A 26,483-nucleotide genomic window follows, 5' to 3' on the forward strand; every position below is an offset into this window, starting at 1 on the left:
ATTGTACCAGGCCAAGCAGGTCGGATTGGGTTGGCAGTGTCTGGCCAGAGGCCACTCTGAGCGGTCGGTCACCAGCCCCAGCAGGGTCAGGGCTTCACTCCCATACTTGTTCCAGGGCCTTGAAGACTCGTGGCAACACCCCAAAGTACGGGCTGATATTCCACTCCACCTTCATTGGGCGAGCGGCTACCCGCAACAAGGGGCGCATCTCCCGCTACCTGGCCAACAAGTGCACCATCGCCTCCAGGATAGACTGCTTCTCAGGTGCCGCTTTCACCCGAGCCCCTGCTGAGCCCGACTGGGGGAGGGTCCTGCCTGGGCACTGCCCCTCCCAGTGGCACGAGACGCCGAGCTGGAGCCCAGTGGAGTGTCAGTCACGCAAATCCCAGCGGCTTCTGCAATGATGGGAATATTTTTCGTCAACAGCATTTCACGTAGTGAATGGTGACACCTGTTTTCTGAGCAAAGCCGGCTCTAGGGCTGGGAAACGGGGGGCTGCCAGCTGGATGGCAGGGGCTGGAGGTTGATGGGGAGTGGGCAGCTGGCTGTGAATGGGGTGGGTGCGCTTTGCTGTAGCTAGCAGCCTGTCATTCACACTGCCCTCTCTCTGCAGATGTCCCGACGAGCGTCTTTGGGGACAAGCTCCGGGAGCAGGTTGAGGAGCGCCTGGCCTTCTACGAGACAGGAGAGCCTCCCCGCAAGAATCTCGATGTCATGAAGGAGGCCATGGTGGAGGTGAGGGGGCTGGGAGTGGGCCTGAGATGCTGCAGGACTCCTGGGCGGGTGCCGGACATGATGTGAAATGTCCTGCCTGACCAACTGCTGGAGGCAAAAACTGATTTAATGAGGCTGATCCGACACCTAGGGAGTGGGGAGCCCGGCCTGCCCCTCACAATGGTCTATTGTCAGTGCTGATGGAGCCCCATTGTCCCTTTGCCAGGCTACTGAGGTGGCTGCCGAAATCAAGAAGAAAGAGAAGAAAAAGAAGAAGCGGGAGAAGAAGCGGCTGGAAGCCTTGGCAGCGGCGGCAGCTGCTGAGGAAGCAGAGAACTCTGTGCTGGAGACAACCATGGAGGTAGAGGTAAAGAACCAGGAATGCGCCCTAGGGCCTAGGCTGGTGGCAGAGGCCTCACGTTGCTCGCTGATAGGGCAGGCCTGGACCTGGAATTTCCATCATGACTTGTGTGATGCAGACAGGTCCTGTCCGAAGTCTCACCAGCAGAGGGAGAGGAGGGGGCTCGGGTGGTCCACCGCCTGCCTAGGGAGCTCGGAACGATGCAGGTTTCTGTTCCTGCGTACAGTAGCAAAAGGCAGCGGCTGGGGGCAGAGGCAGGTGGCTCTGGGAATTGCTGAGCAGTGCGTGGGGCCTGGGCCTCAGCTCCACTGAGTGTCTGTTGGCCTGCCGCTCAGACAGATGCTCTGAGCCCCCCTGTGACACCCAAAGGCAATGCCTCCGATTGCACAGATCTGGTTACATGCTCCTTGCCTGCATGCTTTAATCAGTGCAGCGGCCGACCGGTCAGTGGGCCCTTCAGAGCGTTCACCCCTCGGTGGGAATAGAGCTCCTACCTCTTGGGGTTATTGTTCCCAGCTGCCTGCAGACGCAGGCTGACGACACGGTTAGTGGGCCTGCCATGTAGGGTTGCAAAGGCAGAGTTTGAGGATGAGAGAGAATGCAGCTGGAGCCCCAGTGCGCTCGCACAGCCTGCTCGTAGGTCCGTGTCCTGCCTCCACAGGGAATGTGCCTGCGGGGGGGGCACGTCTCCCTCCAATGGCTGAAGCTCCTGGAGGCCCCGAATGCTGGCTGCAGGGGATGATGTCCCAGAGCTCAGACGCGCTGGGCAATCCTGTGATTGAATGGCAGGTGCAGTGTGGGAGCAGCCACTGTCTGCCAGGTTTCAGATCCTCAGGCAGGGCAGCCAGCACATGGCAGGGAGTGAGGAGAAAGCAAAGGGAACGGGGCTGGGACCACCAGACCTTGCTGGGGCTCCCTGATGTGTGGCCACTGTCCTGGGGCTGTGAAATGGGCTGGTCCTAGTCCTGGCCAGCCTCCACAAGCAGCCCCTGGGTGGCGCTCTCCTCTCAGCTGCTGCTGTCCATGTTGGTCTGTGGCTCTAAGGGGACTTGCTAGGGGATCTGGCCTAGAAAACCACGTGTCCACGCAGCGAAGGCATCTGCCAATGCCAGCCTTTCAGAGCGTTGCACTTTAGCCTAGGTAACACCTGAGCTGCTCCGCAGGGCCCTCCTGCACCAGCAGGACGTGGGCCTGTGAGCACAGGTTGTGCTGCGCTACACCCCAGGGGGTTCACAGGGCCCCTCTAACCCCCCCTCTCTGCTTCAGGAAAACGACACAGAGCCCAAGAAGAAGAAAAAGAAGAAGCACCAGGACACCTCACAGGAGGAGAATGGGCTGGCAGAAGAGCCCTTGCCCAAGAAGCAAAAGAAACTGGCCCAGGAAGAGCCCCCCCAGTCAGACAAGAAGAAGAAAAAGAAAAAGGTCAAAGAGGAGGATTAAGGGGGGGGCATTACCAGGCCTTGCTTGTGGGACGCCGGGGGACCTGTGCTGCAGCAGGTCCGACTGCTCAGCACCCAGACAGTGGCAGGACACTTCCCTTTCCCGGCTCGCTAAACCTGTTGCTTCTTGTCCAGCATTTCAAGGCAGCTGCGTGTCCTAGAATGTACCCAGCCGGAGCAGCCCGCATTAAATGCGTTTTGGTATCTGGCGTCTCACGTGAGTCTCGGCAGAACTTCCAGTGCTCTGGGCTCGCTTTGGCAGAGGCTCGATTCACGGCACGTCGGGCTGTGCCTAGCCACTGGTTTGACGTGGCCGAGACGGTTATTCCTTGGAGCGTCTGGCCTGGGACCTTGGAGCCCGCACCTCTGGAGCTGCCTGTGTTGGGCTGTTCCGTTCTCAGGCGGCTGCGGCAGAGCATGCTCCCATGGACTCGGCATCTTGGCACAGCTGCTGCCTCCCCTCTGCACTGCAGCGGCGGCCAGGGGGAGCCCGGCCCTGCAGGTGGGAGGGACTGCTGGGCCAGGGACCAGGGTTAGTGTTTCTGTTCAAGCCTTGAGCTCCGTCCTCTGCACAGGGTGTTAACTGCGGAAGCAGAGGGAGTGGAGTGATCTCCTGGCCCTACCTGTGACTGAAACACACTTCCACTAACAATAAATGTCTCAAGCTTTTCAAGCCTCTGTTTATTTTTAAGATCAAGACTTCCCTGTGCTGCCCCAGCTCGGCCTGGCCTCTGGCTGCTAGCTCTGCAGGTTTGCAGCCGCCCAGAGCATGAGCCAGAGGAAGACGATTGCTCAAGGCCAGAGGGCTTTAATTTCTTGGGTAAAGATTTAAAATAGGGCAGGTTGTGTCCAGTTGAGTGTCCCTCCTTCAGGCTGCATCGCTGAGCCCGTCTCACAGGCAGGACCCCAGCAGTGGTGTGCACTGTGAAGCTGGGGGGGTGTGCACCTGTACTGGTCTTCCCCCTCCCCAATTATCATAGCTAAGCACCCCAGCACTGTCGGTTTGCCTACGATAACCGTTGTGTGCTCTCTCTGGGGTGACTGGCCTGGCTCTGCTGCCTCCCTGTGCTAGATTACCCAACGGGGCCCTTTACAACCCCTGTCCTAAAAACCAAGCAAGGGGGAGAGGATAAAACCTCAGTAGGATTGTGGGGGGGGATTCAGAGATGACCAGAAGCTGGAAATGAGCAGTTCGGTTTTGCCCATGTTTGTTGACAGCAGAGACAGGTCCCTTTGCTTAACTCTTCCATTCAGTGCTCCCTCCCTGAGCCAGGAGGGTGGGGGCAGAAGACTCGCAGGGAGGATGAGCAGGTGTTAATGGCTCTTGCACCCAGTTTGAGCTATAGACAATTGCAAGACAGCACATCCCCAGCCTCAGGGCCAACAAGCAGGCCGGGGCTTCCTGTGTTTTCCCCATTTTCTCCAACAGCTGAGTTCTACCCACTGCTGCCTACAATGCCCCCTGCAATGGTGGATTGATCAGAAGTGGCATCCAACACTTGCTGTGTTATAGACAAATGCCACAGAGGTGGGCAGGTTCTCAAACCTCTATCCCCTGCAATGGCTGGGGTCTCAGTCGCTGCCTGTCCCCCAGACCAGTCTAGGCACCTGAGAACCAATCTGAGCCTAACTAAAACCGCTGGGTTCAGCAGCAGGGTAGCCAGGTCCCGTTTAATGGTGTGAAAGCAGGAGGGCAGACTGGCGTTTGTAGTTTTATAGCCGTTGTCACCGCTGGCTGGTTTCCCATCTGAATCTAGCCCCGGCTTGGGCCTGTGTCGTGTGTGATCAGAGCTAACTGTAACTGCTGCCGCTCAAAGATGGCACAGCAAAGAGCAGGGGCCAGAGGGCTGAAGGGGGGGTGGGGGGAGCAGTTGTGACTTGAGGCTCTGGGGCTACACACATCATGTTGGTTTCAATTCTTAGCGTTGAGCCAGGCGTGGGGGGGCTTTGACAAAATGCAGAGCAGATGTTACAAGCAGTGCTGCTGAGAGCCCCTGGCCAGTGGCCTGAGCTCTGCTCCCCCAGGGGGTAGGCAGCAACGTCTGCCCTGGGACAAGGGGACGGAAAGAGCCCTGGGTGGGGTGAGAGCAGGGAAGGGTCTGACTCTCCCTCCTGCTGTGAGTGGGGGTCCCTGAGTCCAGCAGCTCCCCCTCCCCCCCAGCACTACTGGAGTGACCCTTTTACAACTAGCAGCCTAGGGGATGATGTCCATTCTATGCCCACACCCAGCTGGGCCTCTGCTGGAGTGGGGGGTGCACTCTCCCAAGAACTGGTTATAAGCCCCTCCTACATTCTTTCCCCACACCCTGGGGGCAGAGCGGGCTGTATGCCCAGCCCCTCTATCTCCCCTAGTGTCGGCTCTGGGCTCCACCACAGGCTCAGGTGCAGGGAGGGCTGAGATCAAACAGCACCCCCTCCTGGCAGAAACCCCCAGCAAGAGATGTGGCCAGCAGGCTGCTTTATTGTGTGTGACAGAGAGGCCTGTGCATGGGGACGCTCCCCCTTGAAGGCAATAAATTACCAGGCAGCTGGATTCAAAGCGGTGAGGATTAGCAAGCAGGAGCACGGGAGGAACAGCAGCCTCGGCGGGGTCTAGTCAGCCAGGGCTGCAATCACAGCCTGGGTGAAGTCGATGGACGTGGCGTATCCGCCCATGTCTGCCGTCCGCACCTGCAAAGAGAGGGGTGGGACCTGTTAGCCTGGCCCAGAGCGGTACGCTGCAGGAGCCTCTGAGCATGCTGCCCCGTGTGCTCTGCCAGCCGCCTTTGCCTCTGCAGTGAGCCCTGCCCCGGGGCCAGGCCTTTCGAAACAGGACCTGCTGAGGGCCAGGCCCCAAAGGGCCCCAGCCGGCTCCAAGGGCTTTCCCCCACGCTCCTGGCTGCTAGGCGACGGCTGTTCCTCCATCAGGTTAGACATAGCCCCTTAGCCTGTCAGCGTTCTGCCCTACTCCCAGCAGCGTAGGGCTGGGCCCAGGCTCGCCACTGGGGACAAGCCACCACTGCCAAACAGCTTGGGGTGATAATAAAGAGCCCTATTGCGAAGGGCGGAGGGGAAAGGGCCAGTGTCAGGGCCTGGCTCGCTGCTGCCGCGGGACACTGCCTGCAGGGGAAGACCGCAGCCTGTTAATGACACTCGCAGAGGGGACTAAATGGGTAGGAGCCGCAAACACCTGTGAGGACAGAGCCATCAGCCCAAGCACGAATAGAAACATGAGCAGAGACACATGATTAAGCTGGGCACATGCAGGTAAACCCAGCGCCTGCCTCCCCCACACGCTATGGAAACCAGCATCCCCCCAGGCAAGCGTTCACAAACGCCTGCTCTCAGGTTGCCATGCTAATCCCTGCCCCGTCTTCTGCCCACCTAGTGTTGCCTTCCTCCCTGCCCTGGCGCACACACCCCACTGTGCCCAGCAGCCACCAGCTCTCCTCCATTCCCATCACTCTAACCCTTGCCCACCCTGCCCTCAAGCATTTAAACCCCACCGAACTCTTGGGGAACAGAGGTGCTGGAGCTCTTGATACAGGAGCAAAGAACTGTAACATCCTTGTGAGCTGCATCTGCCAAGCGTCATGGCAGAGCAAGGCTATGGTCAGTCCTGGCTTGGGGGGCACAGAGAGACTGGGAGAACTGACTTAGCTAGAGCAATCCAAGATCTAGCTCCAGCTTTGCTGACCCCCTTGTCTACACGTGCGCCACTACAGCACTTCACAGTAGCTACAACCTCTGCCAACAGGAGGGTTCTCCCGGCAGCCTGGGTACGTCACCTCCCCGCGAGGCGGTAGCTAGGCCGACGGGCGAATTCTCCTGTTGAGCTAGCGCTGTCTACACCCGGGCTTAGGTCAGTGTAACGGCCTCATGCGGGGAGTGTGGATTTCACACGCCCCTGAGCAATGTAGTCACACCGACCGACCGACCACACCAGGCCTGAGTGCTCACTGAGCCGGGATGGGGAACCCCCAATCGGGGGCAGGGAGGTGACGTCCCCCCAGGGAGAAGAATGGGATTGGATGAAGGGGGCAGCTGAGGCTGAGCCCTAGGAGTAACTCTTCCTGCCTGTGGCAGTGAGAAGAGACACAAGCCTGACTGCTGGAGACTGGAAACCAGGCTGGCCAGAACCCCACTGGCCCTGGGAGGGAGGGCAGGCCTAGGGGTGTGCCGGTGTCTGCTCGCTCACTCTGATCCTACCTCACCCAGCTCTGGGCACCCGCTTCCTGAGGGGCTGGTACGAACCCTTTCAAACCCTAACAAGGCCCGTTACGAGCAGTTTGAGCTACTCAGCAATCCCCCTACCGCCTCCTGGGCTCCCCAGGTCTGTAGTAGGGGAAACACGGGGGCTTTGCAGGCTGACATCCATCTTCATCGGGCTAAATAAAGTAACAGAGAGACGGGAGGGGAGCCCAGCGGGTAGTCGGAGGCAGGCAGTGGCGGGTGCAGCTGACGGCCCCGGCTTTGACTGGTCCCACAGTGTCTGAACATGCTCATCTTGCCCCCCCCCCGCCCGGGCAAAGCTGCGGAGTGGGCAGCAGGCCTGGAGCACAGGACACCTGGGTCCCTCTGGCCGATGCAGCGTCTGCAGCGGGCTCCCTGCTCACGCTCCCTGGGGTGGGGGTGTTGGGCTTCTCTCCTGCTCCTGCCTCTTCTCTCCTCACTGCTGATGCCATCTGCTGTCCACGCAACACCGCTCTCTCAGCCTTCCTCTTCCATTCCCACCCCGGCTCTCTCCCCTGCCAGGCCCTTCTCTCCAGCCTCCACCCACGCCCTCTTGCCCCCCCTCGACCCATGCAGAGTGCAGCTGGGGCATACACCTCTCTTCCCAGCCCTCCTCGGGCACATCAAGGCCCTTCTCAGCCTGTCCCCACCCAACCTATCATCTCATTCGCTATCGAGGGAGCAGCTCCTGCCGCCAATCAGCCCATGAGCTCAGCCTCCGGCACCCAGCACATCATTTTCAAAGGAGCCCTGGCCTGCTTTCTCTTCTGCTGCCCTCACCCTTAGGAGGGCCCTGTAAAACAGCCACAAAACCACCTCCTCCTCCACATCTCTCCTTCAATGGGACGCCAACAAAAGAAATCCCGTGACACTGGTGAGGAGGCTGGGGCATGGATACCACTGCCTATCAATACTCTCTCATTGGTTCCTTGTATTCCCCACCTGCCTGGTCGTAGATGGGCAGGAACCATCTTTTTGTTCTGTGTACAGCACCAGGTACCCTGGGGCTCTGACCTGTGACCAGGGTCCTAGGTGCGTGTTCGACACCTGCACACACATTGCACACTTGCTAAACGGCAGGCACAGAACTCCAGGGACGGAGTGTACCAGGCTCTCCTACTCCTGCCCCCCCCCAGGCTCTCGGAAGGAATCACTACATGCTAGCAGAGGTATTAGGCCAATCCCTATGAACCCGCGCAGAGGCCCAGACCTGCTCCACCCTCAGCTGGCTCCCCGAGGCAACACTTTCGCCTCCAGCCACCAGGAAAAAAGCACACTTCTGGAGCTCCCCTCCTGCTGGGGCCAACTCCCTCCCTCCCCCCGCTCAGGGCTCAGCACGGCCGGGTTCTCACTCTGGAGCGATCTGGCTCCTGCACTGGCCTACCAGGGCAGGGCCGAGGGTGCCTCTTGCCGTGCCCAGTAACGTGTGCTGGGGAGAGCCCCGCATGCAGGGCTGAAACTAGGACTCACGGAGACACACAGCACCTGAGAAGAGGCAGGGAGGGAGGGGAGAGTTTGATAATTTATTCATGAGCATTAGTACAAAGCCCAATAAATACATTCTGCATTTCCTGAAGCGCACTCCCACCCCGCACGGCAGCGGCCCAGCACCGCGATAGGGGCCGGAGAGCCCGGAGGTGCATGCCTGGCCCAGCCCTGCCTGCCTAATCCATCACCTACAAGCTACCTCCAGCCTTGCTGTTCGGGTCCTTCCGGTCTCCCCCACAGCCAGACCCCACCCTGGCCCAGCTGGAATTCTACCCAGGGAAGAGGTCATGGTCACCTTAACCCTTCAGGACTTCACTGTTAGGCCCAGCGTTTCAGAAGCTCCCGCTAGTGTACATGCATGCGTGGGTGTAAGTGTTTTCTGAGCATGACTGCCTGCGCGGGGAGGTGCTGGCATCCGGCGTGTCAATGACACCAGTGCACACCATGCATGCAAAGCAGCAAGCGCATCATTCACGCCACATTTTAAACATGCGGCCCAGGAAGCCCCTCCCTTCCGACATGCACAGCACGCAGGGCCTGGGCCTCTCTTCTTCCTTAGACAGGCCTGGCTAGAGCAGCTGCTGTGCTCTCGGGGAATGTGACAAGTCACTGCAGAGCCCCGCGCTCGTCATAACCCCCCTGCCTCTCCCAGGTGCACCCCACGGCTTAGCCCCATACGAACGCAAGGGGAAGGCTGCCCAGCACACGCTGCGTTGCAGGGAACGACGATGGGCGGCAGGGTGCACGACAGGCAGGACGAGGCTACAGTAATGGGGACTGCACTCTGCTCTGAAGCGCACCACATGGGGCAGGCGAACTGGCCTAGAGCACTGCCCAGCAGCCAGCCTGAGGGAAGGGCCGGAGTTTCGGCAGGAAGGCTGGTTGGCAGGACGTAAGGAGAAGCAGCCTGGAGGTACAGACAGGCCCCAAGGATGGTCTGCGTCAGCTGGAAACATCAACGTGTCCGGGAGTGTCAGCCTACCTGTGTGGGGCCATTCTGATCTGGGAGGAGCGGGCTAGGCCTGCTGCCCTCGAGCTCTGGTCAGTGCCTAAGACTTCTTTCTGAGGTCTGTGCTGAATTTTATTGCTAACAGAGTGGGGAAAGCATCGTCCCTTGGGAGGGGGGATGAAGTTAGGAGGACATAGGGAGTTAAAAGCTTCCACCCCCCCCCCCCCACACACACACACACACACACCAGGAGACATTGAAATTTCCTACTTTCCATCTGTTCAGATTAACAGGGATGAAATTCTACTTTACTCCAAGCCAATACTAGACTTCATTTGTCACTTTGTGGACAGGGGTCTCCACCCTGGATGGTCCCAAGCTACGGCGAAGCCCCTCTGGAGTAGGCAGATGGTCCTGCAGCAGCAATCAGGGACGAGAGCACGTGGACGTGACAGCCCTGGTCAGCCACACTGCAGGGGGGCCTTAGCTGGAGCAGCAGTGGAATATTTAGGCTGTCCCCTCTCAGCTTCAAAGCACTGTACAAAGGTGACCTAGCTGACCCTGAACTCCCGTGCAGTGTAGGGCGGTGAGCACTATCCCTACTCCACAGAGAGGTGAACTGGCTCGCCCCAGGCTGCACAATGAACCAGTGGGAGAGCCAGGATCAGACCCCAGGCTCCCAATCCTGCACTCAGACCACGTCTCTTTGTGGTGACCATCTGACCATGACTGAGGTTGGTAACTGATAACTGGGCTGGGGGAGAAGCGAGTCCCTTCCCCCTTCGGGTTGCGGTTTCAGGCGGGCTGGCTCCAGCAGCCCAAGAGTGGGGGACATGATACAGGTTCGCCCCTAGGGGTGGGAGCAGGGCGAGAAAGGTCCATTCGGTCTGTACACTAGAAATGGGTGCCGGAGATCAGAGTGAAGTCCAAGGAACTCCCACACTCAGGTGGGGACCTAGACACCATAGTGTGGGTGCAGGTTGTCAATCACAGACTTGATGAAGTCCGAGGTGGTGGAGTAACCGCCCATGTCCCGCGTCCGAACCTAAAAATCCAACACAGGGAGGGGGAGAAACAAAAAGGGAGAAACGTGGATGTGAACCCAGGGAAACGAACACAAGATGGGACAGGAAACATGGTGACAGCAAAGCAGCTTCCCCCAGCTCCTGATCCCCCTTCTGAAAACCTCCTGCGCTCCCCCCACAGCCCTGCTGCAAACTGGAATAGACACTAACGCGCGCCAAGCCCCCCACAGCCAGCAGAGACTAGCAGCATCAGGCGTGAAGACAAGCAGGGAGCGAGACACTAACACAGCAACGTCTACAAACTGCGTCCCGTTCTACAAACACAGACAGCCCAAACGAGTTGGCCGGCCTGGCTCAGTGGAAGCTTTGATAACCTGGCCATGGAGATGGCGAGATAGTGACCTCTGCCTGGGGATCTGATTTCTCCTGAGGAGAGTGAACTCTACCCAAGAACTCCCCTGGGGAGGGGCCCAAACATCTCCACCGCCGTCACAACAGGAAATCGGTCTGGGGCAGGTAAGAACGACACAGACGAGTGCAACAGGGCCTGAGAATCAGTCTGTTCTGGTGCAGTAAGTCCCCATGCTACGCAAGGCCAGTCCCGGGCTAAGGAATTCCCCTACAGTCTCAACCCAGTGGCAAACACTACGCTGCTTCCCCCTCATGGGGACGGGAGCAGAGAGAAGTCCCAGCCAGCAGGCTCCAGAAAGGAAGCAGAAACTCCGGGAGCTCTGGACCAGGACAGGCAAGAGGTAAGGGCTCAGGGCTGCCTGGTACTCACTTTACCGACTTTAATCACCCTCTTCACCGCATCGGAGATCACATTGGAGTGATATTCCAAGCTAGCAAAAAGAACAAACGTTTCAGCTCCAGCCCTGTATATGCCAGTGGAATTCACACTTGCCCCCCACAGAGACCGGCATGCCCTGCCGCCCTCTCCCTCCCTCCACATGTAATGCAGCATGCGCACGTCTGAGAACAAGCACCTACTTGAGATGCCGCAGCATGTTGGCAGCGGAGAGCAGCATGGCCGTGGGATTGGCAATGTTCCTGCCCACGGCCTGGGCAAAGGGATGGCGAGCACCCTGCGTGAAGAGAACCACAATCAGACCATGTTCTACACTGCTGCCGCGGTGTGAGTGGGGGAAGGGGTGGGGGGGTGCCGTCCAGCCCCATCCTGGGAGGGGCTCTCTGGATCCACTGGCCCAGTGATAGGAGACAGGGAAGACGACAGAAGCCAGGGAACAAAGCAGCTGTGAGAGGGGATGAGCAAGGGAAGTCACCCAAGTGGGACACAAAAGCTGTGGCAGAGCTGGGTCCCTTACCATCTCAAACACCGCATACTCGGCACTGTAACTCTCCCCGGGAACCACGCCGGCGCCACCCACCAAGCCAGCAGCCAGGTTATCGATGATGTTTCCATACAGGTTTGGCATGACCAGGACATCGAACTGGTGGGGGTTCTGCACCAGCTACGCAGAGGGGAACAGAAGTAGACGTGCATGAGACCATTCCCTCCCCTGCTACAGATCAGCATGGGCTAGCTTACTCTGCAGCACTTCGGGGCCTTCAGGGCACACCAGTGCTGATGGGGTCACCCAAAGGGGCAGATCTCACCATGCCCTAGACTGGCCAACAAGGGGCCTAAGCAATGACATTCACAGATTAGTGCCTGGGCAAAGCCGGTAAAGAACCTAGCTTGCTGGCTACCAAGCTAGGTTCTTTACCGGCTTTGCTCAAGCAGATGATCAGCACCAGAGGGGCGCACTAGGGGACGGGACTGCAAGCCACTCTCACCTGCATACAGCAATTGTCAATTATCATGGTGTCGAATTTGATCTTGGGATACAATTCTGCCACCTCTTCACAGCACTGGAGGAAGAGCCCATCCCCCAGCTTCCTGAGGAATGAGAGCAAGAGACATTCCTTTTAACAGACTCCACGCTGCCCCAGCTTCCCCTGCTGGGAGAGCAGGGGCGTGACGATGGACTCAGCCACCCAACAAGCTTTCTGACCGTTCCTTTCAAAACGCTCACTGTCTGAACTGAACCCAGAGCGGCTCAGAGACGGGCAGGTCCCGCTGCACCCCACCGACGTAGGTGTATGTATGATAGACAGAGGTGAAGTCAGTGGGAATTCTGCCAATGAATTCAATGAGGCCAGAATTTCACCCAGGGAGTGAACAAGCATCTCACCCTCCCCGTCAACACCCTGCAGACACACAGGCAGGCCCGACTGTCTCACACTGCTGGGCTCTCAGTTACACCCATGCTGGTGTTTTAAGCACGTGCAAAAAGCACTAATGCCAAGGAAGCGTCAACATCACTCAACTCCGAGTTGCACTGAAAGGCTCTTCCATGAGACAGAGAGGGGACCTCAAAGAGCTACTGGGTGGCAGCTGCTGCGTATCCCATAACTGCTAGACACCCCACTTTGGTCCCTGTGCTATCAGACCCGTCTCATCGCACTCACATGATGTTGGCTTTGTGCACTGCTGTGACCTTTGAACGCCCTTTCTTGGTGGCGTAGTCAAAGGCGAATTTGGCGATGCGCTGTGACTTGTCCCGGGTGATGATCTTCAGACACTCAATGACTCCCTTCACGCTCTGAACATTGACAGAAACACATTAGCGGCTCTGGCTGTGCTGGACCAGGTGCAACACAACCCTGTGCTCTGCCACAGCTGGCAGCGCACACCCAAGGAGATCCCATTCAGCCCCGCCAGCCTGCATGGCACTGGCTGCAGCTATCGCCCCTGGACTGACCCTGGGCTCAGGCTCCAAGGGAAGTGGAGTTTAACTCCCCGTCTGATTCCTTTGGGGAAAGTAGAGGAAGAGATGTAGTGCATCCCCTCGAGCAAACACGTGACCCCATAGGGAGAGGCCCCTGAGGAACTCAAGATCGCCTATCTCCTCAGGCATCACTGTGGAATCGGCCCTGAGAGTCTTTTCTCCAGGGCTCTGACCAGACTAGTATGTCCCCCAAAGCACCACTTCTCCTTGGGAGACCATTCTCCAGCCAAACGCTGGCAGGAAGCTTCTCCCAGTCCCTGGCCTTTTTCCTTTCCCTGGAGTCACGCCACCACTCCTGGTTACAGCTCCTGACTCCACACTGATCCCGCTTCCTACTTGGGCTTTACACACTTCCAGTCCTTGTAGATAGTTCTAGCCCCTCTTCACCCCCTTGGCTGTCACACAGTCTAGTTACAAGCATCTTCTCCTCTTCAGCCTGTCCCTCCAAACACCCACATCACACAGGATGGCTCTTCCCCATATCCCCACGCTCCTCCTAGCACCACCACTCGAGCAGGGTGTGAGCCAAACTCTGCGAGGACGAGGCCACAAGGACAGGGAAACTCACCAAGGTCTAATGCTGTGCCATCAGGGAAGTACCAGATACAAGGCCAGGAACTGGCCTCCCCGTATGGCACAGAAAGGGATGGGGTGCAGGACAGAGGCTCCCCTACCTCATGTTCCAGAGAGCTGTACTCCCCCTCCGTCTGCTCCCGGATGATCACAAGATCCAAGTTGTTGTGCCGTGTTTTAAAACCAGGTAAACTGTTCACATGGACAACATTGGCGAACAGGTCTAACTTGCGCCTGTGAGAGGAACATCAGGATCAGGAGATTTCTTCCCACCTCCAGGCCAGCAATAAATCCCGTGTGATGGTACAGACCCGTCTTGATCAGAATTTTTAAGAGAGACTCTTCCATACAAGCCTAGCCCCTGTTGCTGGCCACTTGCTAATCCCATTTCCCTTCTCCAGTGACGCCTCTTGGGCCCTCTGTGAGACGTGTCCATAAACCGTCATCCCGAACCCCACCTACCGACTTTTCCTGGAGGATCTCCAAGACACGGCAGGAAGCAGAGTCAACGGATCATGAGTAAGAAAAACAAAGTGTCTGGCCAGTGAAGATTTTGCAGATGCCTTTTTGTGCTCTGATAACCCCTGCCCTGCACTTAGTGCCTAAATGTCATTCATAAATGAGGTGTCCAGAACACCCTGAATAGCTCGTTTGCAGTAGGAGATTTCTTACTGACTTCTGTTGACGTGCAGGGGCTTTGAACATGCAAGACAGAAACACACCTGAGCCTCATGTCATAGGAAGCCAGTTCTCCTTTGTACTCCATGGGAGTGTGGATCTTTCCTGTAATGACAGAACTGTCAGCATAACTGGTAAGAAAGCACATGTACAAAATCAACTACCAACTACTATAAACCCTCGGAACCCCACAGCATGGGACATGGGGGGATGAAAGGGGATTTTGTTTCTACCCTTGCGTAAGGAGCTTATAGTGCTGCACAACATGTGCAGAGTTCACTGGGGTCCGGCCCCTTGGTACCTTTGGGCCACATATTATGTGATCCAGTCTCACAGCAGCATCTGAACTTATGCCCGGTCAGGATAACATAAGAACAGCCAGATTGGGTGAGACCAAAGGTCCATCTAGCTCAGGATCCTGTCTCCTGTCAACACTGGTTCTCCACTTGCGAAGTAACTCCCTGCTCTCCATGTGTCAGTATATAATGCCTGCATCTGTAACTTTCACTCTATGCATCTGAAGAAGTGAGGTTTTTACCCACGAAAGCTTATGCCCAAATAAATCTGTTAGTCTTTAAGGTGCCACCAGACTCCTTGTTGTTTTTGTAGATACAGACTAACACGGCTACCCCCTGATACTTGTCTTCTGACAGTGGCCAATGCCAGGTGCCCCAGAGGGAATGAACAGAACAGGTTATCATCAAGTGCTCCATTCCCTGTCGCCCAGTCCCAGCTTCTGGCAAACAGAGGCTAGTGGTACCATCTCTGCCCAGCCTGGCTAATAGCCATTGATGGACCCGTCCTCCATGAATGTATCTAGATCTTTTTTGAACACTGTTATAGTCTTGGCCTTCACAACATCCTCTGGCAAAAAGTTCCACGGGATATTTAGAAGCTGAATCTATTTAATTTACTGAAGACAAGAGGCAAATTGATCTCCATCTAGAAGTACTTATACATAGAGAAGACATCAGATACTAGCGGGCTCTTTATCTAGCAAACAAAGGTAGAACAAGATCTAACGCCTGGAAGTTGGAACTAAACAAATTCAAGCTGGAAATAAGATGCAATTTTTTAGCAGTCAGAGTAATTACCCTTTGGAACAGCTCACCAACGGATGTGGTAAATCCTGCATCACTTGAAGTCTTTACATAGAGACTGGCTCTCATTCTAAAAGATTTGTGTTTAAATCTGAGCCCTAAGGTGCTCTATGTAAGAATCACTAGGTGAAGGTTTTTGCCCTGCATCATGAATGAGTCAACCTAAATCATCATAATGGTCCTGTCGGGCCTTAAAATCTAGGACTCTAGGATGACACTAGGCGTGCTGGCTGGAGGAGACAAGACCACCCAGACTACTACAACTACTACCCTTGGCAACTTCTGGGAAGAAGACTGAAATCCCCAGGCACTTTTTAAAGAATCTGGCACAATTCCGGTGTCCTGACTGATACTCCCTCAGCCATCAGCAGGTTCTAACATTCCAAGCTGCAGTGCCCTCGTATTAGATCTGTAAGCCAATATAGTATCTTCTGTACAAACTAGCCTATGTAAGATAAAGTGGTCCTGCACTGTATGAGCCACTGCTAAGTGCATTACGGCTGCTGAGTCTGCTTTACACAGATCTTGCACTACCACAGTGGATCTGGCATTGGGCAAAGTGCTTTGGGATCCCTGGTGTATGAAACACATCAGAGCAGAGAAAGCTAAAAGCTGTTCTGCTCCTTCCCATCTTGACACGCGACAGCAGCATGACCCCCCTTGTGTGGGGAGGCAGTAAGATTACCCTAGAAGCACCTCATCTACCTGCACCGAAGTGTCACAAACCCTCAGTGTCCCCTTTTTATTACTAAACATGCCAAACACTTTCCATCCAAGGGTCAGAAAGGTCCTGAGACTCCCCAGCCGGTCAGATGATAAGTACCAGTCTCATTTTACAGATGAGAAACTGAGGCACGGAAGTTACGTGAGCCTCTCCAGGTCACAGAGCTGGAGATAGAAATCAGGAAAACTGGCACCAGGTTTCCTTCTCCAATCGTCAGCCCACAAAAAGCCCCGCAGTCTGAAAGCGCGGTTTGGAGGCTGGGGGAGATTCTATAGCATGGAGTGGGCAAAGATCCGTGTACACCTGACAGATGCAGTCAGTGAGCTGCCACCATCCCATACCTATAATGGCCACTTTACTCTGCTTCATAGAGTCGACAACCTCATCCAGTTTGTCCTCTGACGCCATGTTCTGCACTTCGCTCAGGTGGTGCTCGTCAAACTCCACAGGGACACCAGCAGCCTGCCCAATACAGACACAGATGTAAAGAGTCCAGAGGCTGTTCATTAAATCTCTTTATATGCATTAGCCAAAATGAGCTTGGTGACTGGGTGGATCAGGAGATTGGGACATGGAGCCTTTCACCTTCAAGTGTCTGGTTCCTCTCTGAGCATAGGCTGAGGATGGTGTGTATTGGGAGGAGGGGACTGGATGGTTTTAGGGATTAGGAATGGGATCAGAGCCTCTGATCTCTAGGTGACTTATTCAATCCAGCTCCAGATTCATAGTGAAATGCTGTTGTTTTTGAAACTATGTCTTTGTTTAGGAAGTTATAACAGGTTTATCAATCCTAGGCATGTAACTATCAGAGACAGACAATCATCACCACAACACTGAACTTTGGTTTAGATGAACATTATACTGAAATATAAACAATGGGTCTCTAACAGGGTGTTACAGTGTTAGAGAGAGCATCTTGACACTACTCAGGACTTGTCATTTTCAGTGATTTTATTCAATTGAGTGAATTATCTGATTATGCATTGTGACAGACCCAGACCAGTGGGGTACAGGAGTCTGGTAGAGGGCAAATATACTGGTCACTGGATGAGTAGTTTTCTGTTCCCTGAGTGACCAGAGCAGGGGCTGCACTAGAGGAATCAGGAACCTGCTAGAACCAGTTAAGGAAGGCAGGCTAATTAGGACACCTGGAGCCAATTAAGAAGAAGCTGCTAGAATCAATTAAGGCAGGCTAATCAGGGCACCTGGGTTTTAAAAAGGAGCTCACTTCAGTTTGTGGTGCAAGTGTGAGGAGCTGGGCGCAAGGAGCTGAGAGTGAGAGGGTGTGCTGCTGGAGGACGGAGGAGCACAAGCGTTATCAGATACCAGGAGGAAGGTCCTGTGGTGAGAATAAGGAAGGTGTTTGGAGGAGGCCATGGGGAAGTAGCGCAGGGAGTTGTAGCTGTCATGCAGCTGTTACAGGAGGCACTATAGACAGCTGCAGTCCACAGGCCCTGGGCTGGAACCCGGAGTAGAGGGCGGGCCTGGGTTCCCCCCAAACCTCCCAGTTGACCTGGACTGTGGGTTCTTCCAGAGGGGAAGGTTTCTGGGCTGTTCCCCAACCCACATGGTGAATCTCTGAGGCAAGAAAATCCGCCAATAAGCGCAGGACCCACCAAGATAGAGAAGGAACTTTGTCACAGCATATTTAACAAACCAGGCATGTCTATCAAATATTGACATTCAAAAAAATTGGAGAGGTGTGCTGGTTTTTTAGAAAGCGAATGTATTTTGAGTATTTAATACTTTGGTTACCATTTATCTATTTGTCCTCTGGCTAGTTTTCTGGGTACGTAACTGGTGTATTAATTTTTCCATAACAACCACCTCCTATATTTTTTGAGCCATTCCTCTGGTGTTGGATTCTTTTTCCAAAGGGAGGTGACCAGTAACCTAACAGCTACTACGAGAGATTCAGTCATTTCCTTTTGTGTGTCCAATCATGAAATATTTTAAATTATTTTTCCGAATGAAAGTTTCTGCCATCTGATGACTACTTGGGTCCCAGATCTCCGTCCAGTCTCTTAGTATAGTGCAGACGAGACTTTATACAACTACCTCCATGTCAGAAGATTTATTTACGACAGTTGCTCCTGCCATGGTTAAAAGCAGGTTTGTCTTGTAACAAAGCCAGTGTCTGTCTGTTTTAAATTTGTCCCCAAACTGTGCTACTCCCTTGGTCAGGGCAGGACTGTAGGATGGATTGGAAGTATGGTTAAAACACAGTTAAGAGGGTTCCAAACATTTGAGCAACAACAGCATTGTAACCCCTAACACAACTGGTGTAGATGACTCAAGCATCCACATCAGACCCACGGCCACAGCGGGTATGAGATTTTTTCGGCAGTCACATCAGAGACACAAGGATTGACTGGGACAGAGAAACCGAACTCATCTTCTCACTCTTCGAAATGGGCCCCTGTAGGTTAGGGTCAGTGCACACTAGGGTATATGTGGGAAGCTTGGCATGGTTGCTACCCATGTTGAACCTGTTCTGGGGAGAACAGGGGACGACATCCTCCTCCAGGATTTTCAGTCTAGAACCCTACCTCTGCACTAAAGAGAAGAAGTGAATTGAGCTTCAGTTAACTTACAGAAAAGGGTTTAAGAACTAAAATGGCTTTATCCATCCACAACCGTCTGGGAGTAAGGGGAAGAGAACAACAGTCCCGCCTGGATATGGCAGGAGACACATACACAATCCAACTGCCTTGCAATCCAACTCCTGCCATTACATCATTTCTCCATCCCCCCCTCAGTCTCAATGAGGAGTAAGTGGCTATTACCTTGAACACCTCTTTGACAGAATGCATGAGCTCCGGGCCAACCCCATCTCCAGGCAGCATGGTGACCTTGAACATCCCTTCATGTTTCTCTGTCTGGAACAGGAAATAGAGAGGGGTTAATTCTCCTGCCACCATCCTACACAATATCACCCAATAAGAGTGGGACAGCGCATTCCCTATCTGCAATACTGCACCCACCTCTTCTGAGAGAGCAAGCCCAGTCAGAGGGGGCTCTCACGCTACTGCCAGAAACAGCAAGATGAGAATTGCCATTCTCAAAATATTGGGGGTCATCAATGCCGTTAGATCTCACAGGTATGCTCAGGGACAATCCCCTTGGTGGAGCTGGTACCAGGATTTGAGTCCTTACAACGGTCAAAGGGTGAATGGGAGCTGCTAAGACCCTCTCTGTTGGTCAATGTCTCTGGGAAACACCTGGCCTCTGATGAAGGAGAATACAGGAATCTTCCAGAAGAAACTGACCCAAGACTCTCTGTAGCAACATTCAGTTCCCCCATGAAACTCTCTCTGATGGATTAAATCAGAAAAGACCCAATGCGCAGGGCAAAGCTTGCTACTTGAAAGTAGCACAGAGGGTCAGAGGTTGCATGGTATTTGTTCCCTGTACCCAGGAGACAGCTTTACCTTTAATTTAAACCACCTAACAGTCACCCATATACAAAATTAATGGGTGTCTTTATATATAAGAGTTACAGTTAATGTCAGTCAACAGGCATCACAAGCTAAAGAGTCAGAGAACAAGCACTTGAGATGGAGACTTTGTATAAACTTTTCCTCATCCCACGATGGAGAAAGAGACAAAGACTACCAGCACACCCATATTTAACATAGGAGACCATTAGTCCATCCACTCCTACATCGGCCAACACCTGATGCTTTACAGGAAGATGAAAAATCTTAGTACACCTGGCCACTGTTGTATATAGGGCAAAATATCCCTTCCTAATAACGGTAGTGATCAGTTGATGGCCTGAAGCATGGGATTTTATTACTCCATTTCAGCACAAACTTCTACAGAATGGTCTTAGTTACAAGCTTAGCCAGCCCTTTTAAAAATCTGACCTTAGTATCTGACCTTGACCCTGTGTGTCTATAAATTATTTAGCCATGTTCTGTATAAACAATTTCTTTTTATTTGTTCTAAATTTACCTGTCATTGATATTCAATGACCCATGAGACAAAGTTTAAAAAAAAGGCACTAACCAACTTCCACAAGAAGTCATAAAGCCCATCAGTCAAGTCCCTATAGGTCTTCTCCTTCCTAGGCTAAACAGCCCGAGCTTTTGCAATCTCTCCCCATATGTAAACTCCACGTCAGGACTCGTAATTATCCTCTCTGGACTTCTATACTGCCAGCCCCAAGCATTAAAAAACCCAGGGCAAAGCTCCAAAAAGTCATGGGTTAAAAAAAATAAAATAGGTCTTTTAACATTTAAATAATAATGTGGGGTTCTTTCTTTGCCTTCTGGATTTTGAGCATTTGGGGTTCACAATTTTAAGTTCTTCTCTGCACAATGAGAGCTGCTAACATTTGACATCAGGTGCTGGGGCTTTAAGAAAAACACCAGGTACTATCAGAATCACAATACAATCATGAGTTGGCAACACGAGGACCTTTACAGTCACAGCTCTATCCTCAAGATGCAGTCACCGATGGCTACCCTTTCATTACACAGAGCAGCCACTAAACGGGTCTCTAAGTCCCTGCCTCATTGTTCTCCAGATGAGTCCATGTTATCCCACATAGTGTTTTCCGTGTTATTTCCTGTGGCTTTTTAATGCATCCTCAGCACTTCATTTCTTCTGCTGTGGTCACTGCATCTTTGCTCCTTGAATAGAGAGAAATATCCATCTACCCGCTACCCTCCCCATCTGACTCTGTGCTAGAGAAAGACTCAGCCCCTTGAAAACCAAATCCATGGAAGAGCCCCCGCGTTAGCAGCTGGGAGATCAAACACCACATGCGGGATATGTGAGCACATTGCTCAGTGAGTGACTGAGAGGCACTTAGCTACTAGGGTGATGAGCACGGAACAGGGGCCTAAATAGGTTAAGAACAGAATAGCCAGGAACCAGACTTGGCAGCAGAGCTGCAGTGAACCTGATAAACCCTCCCAAGCAGCGCCTGGCCCAGCCTGGCCCCCCTGAAATAGGGACCGTGTCTCCCCTGGCGCCTGCTCCCACAGCGTTCCCCAGGGGAGCGGGGGAGGATGGGAGGCGCCATCTCCCCACTCCGGGAAGGGGCACGTGGGTACAAAGGGGCCTCTCACCTGGCTTCGCAGTGTCTGCTGGGGGGCGGCGGAGGCGGCGCTGAGGGTCCTCCAGGCCCCGCGGCCCTGGGCGCGCAGAAGAGCCTGCAGGGGAAAGAGGCAGAGAATAAGAAACCCGCAGCCCCGGCCTCCCTCCCTTCAGCCCATCACCCAGCCTCACTCCCCTGCCTGCCCCCCCTCCCCCCCCCCCCTCAGCCCGCCTCCAGTCCCCTGCCCCCGCCCCCGGCCTCCCTCCCCTGCCCCCGCCCCCGGCCTACCCTCCCGTCCCCTCCGCCCCCCAGCCTTCATCTCCTGCCCCCCTCGGCCCGACCCCGCCCCCAGTCCCGGGCGACGCGCCCCCCGCCTCGGGAGGAGCCCAGGCCCGTCCCGCCGGCCCCCGCGCGGCTCTCACTCCGGCAACTGCCCGGACGCCGCTGATCGTCGCCATCTTGCATTCCCACAAGCCCAAGCAGCTCCGGAAGTGACGACACCACGGCCCGAGCGCAGAGACGTCACTTCCGATTGGCGCCTCCGCGGAGGCAGTAGCAGCGGGGGGGGGGGCAGTGTGAGCGCCGAGGGGGCGGGGCTACAAGGGGAGGAGCCCGGGGCGGGGCTCCCAGGCCGGGGGGGTCGCTGGCCACGTGCTTGTGGCTTGTCCCCCTCTGTGCCCCCCCCCGCCAGCCTGTGACCCCGCGGGGGGGGGTCGGGGGGCTCCCGCCAGGTCCCGGCCCGGGGGCCCCCCGAGGACAGGCGATGAACGCCGCTGCCCGGGGCCGGTGCGGGAGGATCGGGGCCGGAACCCCAGGCCATGGGGCAGCTCGGGTGGGGCAGAGGCTGTGGGGGTAGAAATAGCTGGGAAGGGGGGGGGGGGCTACCCCCCCCCCCCCCCCCCCCCCCCGAGGGCTCATGCCAGGCCCGAGGAGGCGGAAGGGCAACGAGCCCCCCGACCTGCCTGGCCCTAATGCCAGGACACAGGAAGGACAATGTCCCCTCCCCCCCGCCCGCTCTTAGCTCTGTGAACACCCCAGGTCTGCAAGGGGGGGGGGGGACGACAGCACTGCCCCCCAGCACCACCCCACCCTGCCCCTGGAGGAAACCCCCCACTGAGCCTGGCTGCAGCTCGCCCTGCCCAGCTCCTGGGGTGGCTGTGAGCAGGGCAGCGCTCACTGCCCGCAGCATGGCAGGAAGAGGCATCCTGCCCACCTGAAAAGGTGGCAGCTGAGGGACACGTGCCCTAGGAAGTCCCAGCTTCGCCCCCCGGGACAGCAGCAGTCAGACACAGCGTGGGCGGGGGTCTCAGCCATTTATTTACCCTAGTGAAGGTTACAGCGTGACAGGCCATCTCCCCTTCCCCCACGTGAATCCAGACACCAGAGCCCCCCACACTACACCCCATCCCCCAACCTCCGCCCCTCCCGCCCCCCCCTTCCCCCCCCCACCAGCTCTGCTGGGCACCACAACCCCCCCTCCCCCTTGCTCACCTGGCTGAGCTAATCTCCCCCCACCACCAGGATGGGGGAAGCTGGGCCTGCTGGAACTGTGGCTATGCTGGAGAGGAGGCTGCTCCTGCCAGAGGCCCCATTGCTAGCTGAACAGTGGCTCCTTCACCAGCTTTTGTGCTGAGAGAGAAGTTGCTGCAGGGAGGATGGTGGTGCTGGCAGAGGGAGAGGCAGAACTGCTGGGGGGGCGGGGGGGGCTGGCTCAGGGGAGGAAGATGGTACATGCACCTGCACAGGGCAGGGATGGGGGCTAAGCAGGATCGGCTGTCACTCAGGAGCAGGGATGCACCAGTGGGGCCAGCTGCAGAGTAACACGGCATGCGAGTTCTTCTCCCACCTCCAGCCAAGCACCCTGAACTCCAGAGGGCAGGAGTCCACCGCACCCCAGGGACAGGGATCGCTGCCACCTTAGATTCCCCAATACCGGGCCCCAGGTCATGCTGGTGGGCCCCTGGGCTGGATCTGCATGTGTGAGAAGCTCCAGGCCTCCTGTCCTTGTAACATCAGCACCAAGACTGTGTCCCCTACCCCTCGGGAACATACAGAAGGCCGGTTCACAGCAGGCTGCTGCGAGGGGGCGGCCGCACGGCGGGAGGGGTTATTTTTTCAGGATCTGAGCTTTGGCGCGATTGATCTTCTCCACGACGGAGGAGTCAGTGGCCGCAGTGCACTTGGACAGGACGAGGTTCATCTCGTTCTCATTCTTGTGCTCAATGGCAGCATCGGCAGCTTGGTCCAACTCTCTGTAGGTAAACGATGGGAGAGTCAGCGTCATGCACGGGCAGAGTCAGAGAGGCAGGTTCCGTCTCCCCTGGTTCCCTCTGCTGTGGGACCACCCCATCCCACCCACCGACACCACCCTGCCTTAGCTGGCGATCTCACAGCCGGTTCAGGGACACCTGGCACCCCCCGCCCCCATAGGGCACATGCTGCCGCGGGTAAGTGCACCCCCCACCCAGGTGCATGCTGCTGCGGGTATGCAGCCGCCGCCAAGGACACGCCCATGCAGCACACACAGGAGGCTGAGGACTTGGAGAGGAAGCTCATTCCTTGCAGGCAGGCGCATGCCCCACCTCCTGGCTGCGTGCAGACAGCGTCAGGACTGTTCCTTGTGTGAAGGAAAATTTACAGAGGGCCTCAGGCTTTGGTCAAGCTAGTAGGCCTGAAGTATTAGCTGAGCTTGCTTCTGTGTGTAAGGGGCATGAAGAGGCAAAAGGGGGATGGAAAGTCCCCAAAACAGAACAATGGCCTTCTGTGTACAGGGGGCATGAGTAGGCGAAGTGGAAAGTCCCCAAACGCAATTTGCCATAGCCAAGCTTGTTGTTCTGTAGCCACAATGGAAGCATTAGAAAAGTCAAACCACAGAAGTAGATAGGAAATAACAACAACAGGAAAAGCCAAATAAGGGAGATGATTGTTTCTTTCTGCTTTTGACCTGTATTAAATTTTGCAATTGTATTCCAAAGAAGGTAATCAACACGAAATGTATGTGTAATTTGTCTGTGGTTTTAAGCTTTAAAAGGCTTGTGTTTCTTGAATCGGGGGGCAGCTACTGAGAGTTGTTACACCCCCCCTCCCGCGCTTGTAATCAATAAAGGAGCCTCAGGCTGATCTGATCCAAACTCAACGGGGGGTTGATTTTCCACAACACTTGTAATGCACAGGACAGCGCGGGGGAAGATGAGCAGACGTGCACCACGGCCTGCTAGGGCGCAGAAGCAGAATGACTCAGCCATGGAGTTAATAGCTCATGGAGTCTCCATTCATTCCGGGGGTAGGGCCCTGCTATAATTATGGCAGCCCAGGACCTGAGACACACTGACCACACTCAGACCTCGGTGCCCCAGGTGCAGGAGAGGGCAGCCCCGCCTCCTCTGCAAGGGGTGGGTTTTTCCCTGCTCATAAAACCCTGTCACCCCAGCTTAACTGCCCACCTGCTCCTCATCTCCCTGTGACACTCCTCCCAAGCTGGGGTGGGGGACCCTGAACCCCTCTCTCTGAACCACAAGACGAGGTGTTAGTCGCAGTACAGAGCCAGACGCCAGTGCATCGAAAGGAGCTCCTCCCCTGCAGAGAGCAACACCCCCTTCCCTGAGAGGGCTCGTGGCATTTGACAGAATGGGGCACAGACGGGGCCTAGACAAATTAGAGGATAGGACCAAAAGAAATCTGATGAGGTTCAACAAGGACAAGTGCAGAGTCCTGCACTTGGGACGGAAGAATCCCATTCACTGTTACAGACTAGAGACCGAAAGGCTAGGCAGCAGTTCTGCAGAAAAGGACCTAGGGGTTACGGTGGACGAGAAGTTGGATATGAGTCAACAGTGTGCCCTTGTTGCCAAGAAGGCTAACGGCATTTTGGGCTGTACAAGTAGGGGGATTGCCAGCAGATTGAGGAACGTGATCATTCCCCTCTATTTGACATTGGCGAGGGTTCACACTACAAGAAGGATGTGGAAAAATTGGAAAGAGTCCAGCAGAGGGGAACAAAAATGATTAGGGGGCTGGAGCACACAATTTAGGAGGAGAGGCTGAAGGACCTGGGATTATTTAGTCTGCAGAAGAGAAGAATGAGGGGGGATTTGACAGCTGCTTTCAACTACCTGAAGGGGGGTTCCAAAGAGGATGGAGCTCGGCTGTTCTCAGTGGTAGCAGATGACCGAACAAGGAGTAATGGTCTCAAGTTGCAGTGGGGGAGGTCTAGATTGGATATTGGGAAATGCTATTTCACTAGGAGGGTGGTGAAGCACTGGAATGGGTTACCTAGGAAGGTGGTGGAATCTCCATCCTTAGAAGTTTTTAAGGCCCAGCTTGACAAAGTCCTGGCTGGGATGATTTCGTTGGGGTTGGTCCTGCTTTGAGCAGGGGTTTGGACTAGATGACCTCCTGAGGTCCCTTCCAACCCTGATATTCTATGGTTCACACAGGAAACGCCCATGAATCCCAGGTCACATCTGCAACCCACCCTACACTCAGAACCCAGCCGACCCCCTCCCACCCCCACCTCCGCACTCAGACATGCTGCCCATGCAGGGTCTCCTGGGGAGCTGGAGCACTCTGCTCTGCCTTAGCAGGGGCCGCTCCCCGTTAACTCTCCAGCAGACATACCTCACCAGGATGTGGGCCTTGACCCTCTGCTCCGGGGTCACGCGGGCAGCGTACTTCTTGGCCTCGTGGCGGTTGTGATGTTTCATGCAGATTTCGACAAAGGGCTGGTATGGAGAACAAGGGAGATGGGAATCAGTGCAGGCAGCAGGCTCGGCTCGTGGGGCCGCTCTTCTGGCTCTCTGCCACCAACCTCGTTCATCTCAACCCTCGCCCCCCCCACCTGCTGCACCTGCCTCTGCCCTTGGCTTTGGGGGTGTTCTTTAGTGCCCCAGTGCCTGTGCCCAGAACCTCACACTCCGCCCCTGGGCTGGTGGAATTCTACTGGGAGCTGGAGGAGAGGTGAGCTTCCAGGGTCCCATGCTGGGACGACCTGAGCCCCCATCAGGGATCTGCCAGTGCTGCGTCTAAGCTGGCCAGAGGGGGCTGCATCCCTAGGCCCGCGTTCCCTGCCAGCCTGAGCTCAGCACTCAGCTTCCCCTTCCTGGACAGGTCAGACCAAAGGCCTGGTGCCCTGTCTGTGGGACCCATACTAAAGGCAGACAGCTGGGAGCGAGCTGGGGCAGGACGCTCCCAGCCAGGGGGGTCTCTTATGGTGAAGAGAATCTCTTACCAGGTACCCAATGGGCGACTTCTTACTCTTGGAAAACTTCTCCATCTCCTCCCAGTCCTCCCGCTCGGCCAGGGCGCCAATCTTCAGCCACCAGAACCTGGGGAGCAGACACCTCGCGGCTCTTACTGGGGCCATCAGGTCAACTAGTTTAAAC

General features: G+C 55.6%; 2 protein-coding genes and 2 non-coding genes across 5 annotated transcripts in view; 2 read left to right on the forward strand and 2 right to left on the reverse strand.

The window, feature by feature from the left end:
• Positions 1-395: 395 nt before the first annotated feature.
• LOC112119776 lies at positions 396-466 on the forward strand. The gene has a single exon (XR_002909141.1). It is a non-coding gene; the product is annotated as a small nucleolar RNA SNORD56 (small nucleolar RNA).
• Positions 467-787: 321 nt separating this feature from the next.
• LOC112119775 lies at positions 788-856 on the forward strand. Its single transcript, XR_002909140.2, has one exon. It is a non-coding gene; the product is annotated as a small nucleolar RNA SNORD57 (small nucleolar RNA).
• A 4,111-nt stretch (positions 857-4,967) lies between these two features.
• IDH3B (isocitrate dehydrogenase (NAD(+)) 3 non-catalytic subunit beta) lies at positions 4,968-21,576 on the reverse strand. Of its 2 annotated transcripts, none has more exons than XM_026658403.2 (12): positions 21,525-21,576; positions 21,134-21,217; positions 18,842-18,934; positions 16,397-16,517; positions 14,276-14,336; positions 13,655-13,787; positions 12,661-12,794; positions 11,986-12,088; positions 11,514-11,660; positions 11,179-11,273; positions 10,970-11,030; positions 4,968-5,184 (listed from the first exon to the last, which is right to left on the reverse strand). In XM_026658403.2, exons 1-12 carry the CDS (start codon positions 21,558-21,560, stop codon positions 5,107-5,109), a joined length of 1,146 nt encoding a protein of 381 aa, XP_026514188.1. In that variant the 5' UTR covers positions 21,561-21,576; the 3' UTR covers positions 4,968-5,106. The 2 variants fall into 2 exon arrangements, with proteins under 2 accessions (XP_026514188.1, XP_026514187.1); XM_026658402.2 differs by lacking the exon at positions 4,968-5,184 and adding an exon at positions 8,943-10,208.
• A 1,022-nt stretch (positions 21,577-22,598) lies between these two features.
• Positions 22,599-26,483, reverse strand: part of VPS16 (VPS16 core subunit of CORVET and HOPS complexes) — a 23,637-nt gene continuing 19,752 nt past the window's right edge. Inside the window, exons 20-22 of the mRNA XM_026658401.2 lie at positions 26,330-26,426; positions 25,720-25,823; positions 22,599-23,354 (exon numbers count right to left, since the gene is read on the reverse strand). Coding sequence (XP_026514186.1) covers positions 23,210-23,354; positions 25,720-25,823; positions 26,330-26,426 — 346 coding nt within the window. The 3' untranslated portion in view covers positions 22,599-23,209. The remainder of the gene's footprint in view (positions 23,355-25,719; positions 25,824-26,329; positions 26,427-26,483) is intronic.

This window comes from Terrapene carolina, unplaced genomic scaffold, assembly GCF_002925995.2.
Source record: "Terrapene carolina triunguis isolate 2854851 unplaced genomic scaffold, T_m_triunguis-2.0 Scaffold438, whole genome shotgun sequence".
NCBI lineage: Eukaryota > Metazoa > Chordata > Testudines > Emydidae > Terrapene > Terrapene triunguis.

What these genes read in the sequence shown, in the direction of transcription:
- IDH3B (XM_026658402.2), bottom strand. Translation starts at nt 21,560, where the DNA reads ATGGCGACGATCAGCGGCGTCCGGGCAGTTGCCGGA. An exon ending in GAGTAAAGTGGCCATTATAG is followed by an intron (nt 14,337 to 16,396) that starts GTATGGGATGGT and finishes CTGTCATTACAG; the next exon opens with GAAAGATCCACACTCCCATG. An exon ending in AGTATGCGGTGTTTGAGATG is followed by an intron (nt 11,274 to 11,513) that starts GTAAGGGACCCA and finishes CTCTTCACGCAG; the next exon opens with GGTGCTCGCCATCCCTTTGC.